The sequence below is a fragment of the Podarcis vaucheri genome, assembly GCF_965113315.1.
Source record: "Podarcis vaucheri genome assembly, chromosome: 2".
Taxonomy (NCBI): domain Eukaryota; kingdom Metazoa; phylum Chordata; class Lepidosauria; order Squamata; family Lacertidae; genus Podarcis; species Podarcis vaucheri.
This window is the reverse complement of record NC_138760.1, coordinates 94,552,486-94,558,485: the sequence shown is the minus strand read 5'-3', so window position 1 is coordinate 94,558,485 and position 6,000 is coordinate 94,552,486. Positions and strand designations below refer to the sequence as shown.

The window sequence follows — 6,000 nt, the reverse complement described above, 5'->3', positions numbered from 1 at the left end:
CAGCCCCCGCAAAAAAAGAAAGAAGAACTTCAATTTACCATTTTCAAAATGGCTAATTATGAAATGACCATCTAATAAACTGGCTTGGCATGAAGCTAAGGGCGCAACAGAGACCCTTCCCCTTAACAAACGAAACGCCGAACTGCGCAGGCGCCCAGAGGAAGTGAGCGGCGGCGGCGGCGCCTGCCTCTCTGGCTCCCCCACAAAACAATGGCCGCTGAGGGTGCGCATGCGTAGTGTTGCTCTGGTTCCCCCCTCCCTCAGCCTCTACAAAGCAATGGCTGCTTGCGCACGTCTAGGCCCGGCGTGGTAGGCTTCCGCTTCACTTGGGCTGCGCGGCGGAGGTGCTGTTTCGTGTGGTTCCGAGTCGCCAGGATGCCGCAGAAACCCGGGGAGGAGGACGAGGAGAGAGGGGCAGGAGAGGCCTTGGGGCGCCTGCGCTCGGTGAACACTCGGGAACCTTGCCAGGTCATTTTCTGTAACCGCAGCCCCCGCCTGGTCAGCCCCGTCTGGCTGGACTTCGAGGGGAAGCCGCGCTCCTATCCGAGCCTGAAGCCCGGCACGGGCCGACGGATGCACAGCTACCTGGGTGGGTATTATGACGGGGAGAAGAAGGGCGACGGGGGCAGCTCAGGAAAGCATCGCCGCTGCTTCAGTGCCTGAAGGTTAGGCAGGCAGATATTCAACAAGTGGCGCTTCCTGGCACTAACCTTCCAGCGAAACCTGCGCCTGCAGCCGGGCTTCTGCTCCCTCTTCCCTCGGACGTTAGAAGGGCCTCGGCCGTGCGAGAAGCCGGGAGCGGAAGGGCCCGGGGTAGGGTTAGAAAGTGGGGCGGCGGGTGCAGGAATCGGGGGGACACCAGAGTGGGGTGGTTTGGCCACGTTGCCTCTGGAGAAGGAGGCCTGGACTGCCTCGAAGGCAGTGGTTGGGATGGCCGCTCCTGTGTGCAGAGGAGCGCAGCTGGGTGGATCTCTGAAGACCTCCTTTCGGCCCCAGGAAAGTGGTGGGAGCAGCTGTGAAGGGGATTCGGCGCCTTCCAACTGATCCAGGATGCGGCTGCCAGATTGGGGACTGCGAGCCAGCATTGGCTCCCAGTGCTGTACATTTCCGAGCACAATTCAAAGTGTTGGTGTTGTTGACCTTTAAAGCCCTGAACGGCCTCAACCCCTGGATCCCTTAAGGAGCGTCTGCAACCCCATGTCCATCCCAGACACCGAGGTCCAGCTCCAAGGGCCTTCTGACAGTTCCCGCAATGCGAGAAGTGAAGTTACAGAGAACCACGCAAAAGGCCTTTTTGGTAGTCACAGTCGCCCTGTGGAACCAATTCCCTTCATATGTCAAAGAGATAAACAGTTATATGGCCTTCCTTAGGCATCTGAAGGCAGTCCTGTATGGGGAAGTTTTTAATGCTTGGTGTTTAGTTGTGCTTTTATATTAGGTTGGAAGCTGACCACAGTGACTCGGACAACCCAGTCAGATGGGATATAAATTGTTGTTGTTGTTATATTTATTGATAGGAATACTGTATCCCTGTGCAGCTGCTCATGTTTTTCTTTAAACCCAGTACTGTATAGCCTTTTCTGCATTCTTTTTGCAACTTTCATATACAGACATAAGTTTCAGTGAACCACATTTGACTCATCAGTAGTTGCATACCATTTGGAATCAGTCTGTAAACATTGCTGAGCTGTTGAGCTTAGATCCTGCTTATTTGTTTGTTTTTAAAATTTGTTTATTAAATTTCTATGCTGCCCTTCTTTTCTGGCTTCTCGTGGGCATCTGGTTGGCCACTGTGAGAACAGAATGCTGGACTAGATGGGCCTTTGGCCTGATCCAGCAGGGCTCTTTTTATGCTCTTATGCCCTAACTTCATTTGTGATTTGTTTTCTAGAACATCTTTGGCTGTTCAGAGATGCTGGGACAGATGATAGTCTTCTTGTCAACCAAGCAGAGCTGTTTGTGGCTACCCGAAATATGAATGGGCAGCCTGTATTTGCAAATATTACACTACCAGGTAAAAATCCAATTATAATACTAATGTCTTTATCTCTTTACACCGTGAATAATGTTGTGCAATTATAGTCAGATTCCCGTTTGACTAAATAGTAATCAAGTAAAATGTCTGATTATTTTTATTTGTAGCAGTGTGACACCCTCAAAACAGTCCTTCCCACCTACCCAAGGTTTATTTAAGATACTCCCAATTCTGTCCAGTTACAAATAATTTTAAATCATTTGATCTTAACCATAAGAAAAGCCAGTAATAGGGCATTTCAGAAATTAAAAAGTGATGTTTCTCAAACAGTGTATTCCAGTTGCTGCTATTAAAGGTTACTTGTATAGTTTCTCATTCTGTGCCTTCATAATGCTTCATGTTTGTATAGTACAGGAGTAGGTCTTCCAGATGTTATTGGAGTACAGTTACCATTAGCCCCAGCTGGCATGGCCAGTGAGGATGGGAGTTGTAGTCCAGTGACATCTGTAGGGCCACTGTTTCCCATCTCTGGTCTATCAGATTAAGAAAAACATGAATTGTATTTCTTTTTCTTACGGATTAGCAAAACATGGTATTTGTGATCCATGCCTCAATATCTTCAGCATGACATTTAAAATCTCACTTTAACATCTCTCTGCAGTGTACACTCTGAAGGAAAGATGTCTCCAAGTTGTCCGTGCTTTAGTAAAACCAGTGGACTACAGGAAATTAGACATTGTTCGGTCACTATATGAAGATTTAGAAGATCATCCAGATATTAGGAAGGATCTTCAGCGGCTCTCTCTGGAAACAAATGATAGGCTAAGGAATAGAGTTGGAGGGTCAGCAGTGGAAAACTACTCTTACTAATAAATTGTTGGGTATAAGAGGCATTAACTGCTGTACGAACTGAAAAGACATTTACATTCCATAGTGTTTTAGGAAGCAGACATTGCTTTGGTTTAGAACTTGTAACTTCATAACTTAGAGACAAAGCCATGGGACAATGAGGCAGAGTGGTAGAATGCTGCAGCTGAAAATACTCAACGAAATCCTGTCCTGGGAAAACCTATACAAATTGTATTTTACATTAGACCAAATACAAACACATATGTCAGTTGATAGAAGATTAGATTGGCAAAAGCCGTTTCATGTGATTTTCCACTTATTTAAAATATCATTTTATTATATATGTGTTTAGAAAACACCCTGTATGTGTGGTCTTTGGAATTTGGGCAACTTTAATTTAATTATCATACCAAATGATAAATTATCTTTAAACTGCAATTTGCCCCCCCCCCCAATAATTCAGATTGAATACTGTAAATTAGAACTCTCTTGATTTACTTTTTCTTGTGCCAGCGGTTTCCTACAGGTCATTATTTCCTATGGTGGACCAACATACTTCCAATGTGCAGGAACTGCACTCTGTCACACATTTGCCCTATGTTTGTCTATGCTGTTATGGGAATTTTGATGTGATGGGAGCTACTACTGTTCCCACTTCAGCTAGAGAAAGAGCCTGGCAGCTCTGTGGTGCAGACAAAGTTTTTTCTCAGATCACAATTTCACCCTCAGTCAAAGGTTGCTATCACATTGAAGGTGAATTTTGTGAGTATGAAAAGAATATGCTGTCGCTTAGAGGTCCATCAAACTCATTCTTTGCTACTCTTTTTTTTAAAAACACTCCCCAAGCTATATATATTGCCTTCTTAAAAATTATCTGTAAAATTTTGAGGCAACAGTTATGAAGCTGACTACTTTAGAACCTATTTTTGCTTTGAGCTACACAGATGATCAGTGGAACACTATTTTCCTATTTTCCAATATCCTGTGTTTGCAACTATTAAAAATTGTTGGTTTTGGGTGTCAACCCAACATTTTTACCAGTTGATCTTGTACAGTTATTTCCAAGTATCTTAATAGGACTACTGTGAAATGAACTTGTTGAAGACATTACGGTGTATTGAATGTGTTGTAAATTGTTACCTTTTGTAAAGTCACCGGTTTGTGATGTAGCTGTGTACTAATTTTTTTGTATACTTTGTAAATTTCTTTCTAAAAAGTTAAAGCTTGAGAGATTTCTGTATATATGATAAATCTGTACTTTTGATGTTGCCAGACAAATATGTGCACACAACCAGAACTTTCCCTTAGGAGTTCTGCAAGAGGAGGGAAGAGAAAGGTTTACCCTTCACAGAGCTACAGTTCCCAGCATCCTTAACAGACCTATAGTTCCTGGGATTCTTTGTGGGATTCTGTGTGTTCTTCCAGGTCTAAAGGAAGAATCAAAAATGGCAAAATGAAGAAGAAAGTCTGTGAATTCCATGCAAGATAGATTGCAGTAGCTAAGCTGTCAGTTTTGTATCTGAATTTTTGAACATGCTGGGGCACATTTGGAGCATTGTTAGATTTCTTTGTTTCTGATAAATACCTAGTGAGAAGATCAGCTGCCCAGACCAGATTATTAGAATTGCAATTTTGATATTTAAACATTGCTTTTAATATGTATTCAGCTATTGCTCAGCATTCCATACAATGCCATTTCATGTATTATTATTTTTTAACCTATGAGGCATTAAAGCGGTTTTCCCCCTTAATTGCAGCACTATTATTTCCCCCATTCTTTACTTTGTCTGGTGCTTTATTATATGTAAGCAATGGTGGCAGCCATTATGTTTGCTAATAAAATATAGTAGGATGCATGCCTGTTCTTAAAGTTCATTTGTGACTCTCAGGTTCATTTCATATACGGTGGTACCTCAGGTTAAGAACTTAATTCGTTCTGGAGGTCCGTTCTTAACCTGAAGTACCACTTTAGCTAATGGGGCTGCCACACCACCACTGCGCAATTTCTGTTCTCATCCTGAAGCAAAGTTCTTAACCCAAGGTACTATTTCTGGGTTAGCAGAGTCTGTAACCTGAAGCGTCTGTAACCCGAGGTACCACTGTATTTTGTTTTGTTGGTGGTAATGTGTTACTCCCTTTTCAATGTCTTATTTAGCAATGATTCCCCCCCTTAGAATAATAAAACTGTAGAGTTGGAAGGGACCATGAGGGTTATCTAGTCCAGCCCCCCTGCAGTGTAGGAATCTTTTGTCCAACATGGGGCTTGGAACGCATGACCCTAAGATTAAGAGTTTCATGGTCTGCCAACTGCCAGAAATGACCAAGAAGAAGAGCAGCTTCTTTTTCTTAACCAATGTTTCAATGTTGATTGCCTGTGGAACAGATGGATTTTTAATGTAGGAGTCATTTCCCCCTTTTGCTTTGCTATTTTCTTTTCTTAAAACAGTGCAAGCTTGAGAGTCTTAGACTTTAGGCTGGTATGCTTGTTATCTTAAACATTACATGGGTATCTAAAATGGAATTGCTACAATCCTAATCCCACTATCCCAGGAGTAAGCCACATTGAATTCAATAGCACTTCAGAGATGGCATGATTAGGACTGTGCTATCTTTGACCACAATAAAGATTGATGGATGATTGCTGTTAGTCTGGAATCTGTCTCCTTTTTAAAAAAGAAATCTCTGACGAAGATCCTTGTGTATAAGCAAGAATTAGGTTAAAATCAGCAATATTTACATTTACTATTCACAGCCGAGCACTCCTAACATGTGGTTCTTGATGCTGGAGAAGGAAAAATATGTAAGTGATTCAGTATTAGATTATGTACAAAATTAGAATATCCTATTTGGAATATTTTTCATAGAATATTTTAATGGCACACAATTTATGTTTCTGTATTTTTGTAATCAGTAGTGTGAAAGTTTTACATGCAGAAGCAAACGGTGTATTATGATGGATTTACTAAATCAGGGCCAGTCCTACCATTAGACAGTGGGGCGGCTGCCTCAGGCAGCAGAAGCAGAGGAATGGCACAGAGGTGTCAGCGGGCAGAGCTATATGTACCACATACATCCTAACCAAGCTAACCTGCTGTCCTCAGCTGTAGTGGAGGATAGTGGCCTGTCACTTGTGGTGAAGATTAAATTACAAATCAGGTTGACTGGTACATGGAAAG

At 42.8% G+C, this 6,000-nt stretch overlaps 1 protein-coding gene across 1 annotated transcript; it reads left to right on the top strand.

The window, feature by feature from the left end:
* The first annotated feature begins 225 nt into the window (after nucleotides 1-225).
* On the top strand, nucleotides 226-4,575 carry VHL (von Hippel-Lindau tumor suppressor). The gene is made up of 3 exons (XM_082210806.1): nucleotides 226-589; nucleotides 1,892-2,014; nucleotides 2,637-4,575. Exons 1-3 carry the CDS (start codon nucleotides 376-378, stop codon nucleotides 2,843-2,845), a joined length of 546 nt encoding a protein of 181 aa, XP_082066932.1. The 5' UTR covers nucleotides 226-375; the 3' UTR covers nucleotides 2,846-4,575.
* Nucleotides 4,576-6,000: the final 1,425 nt, after the last annotated feature.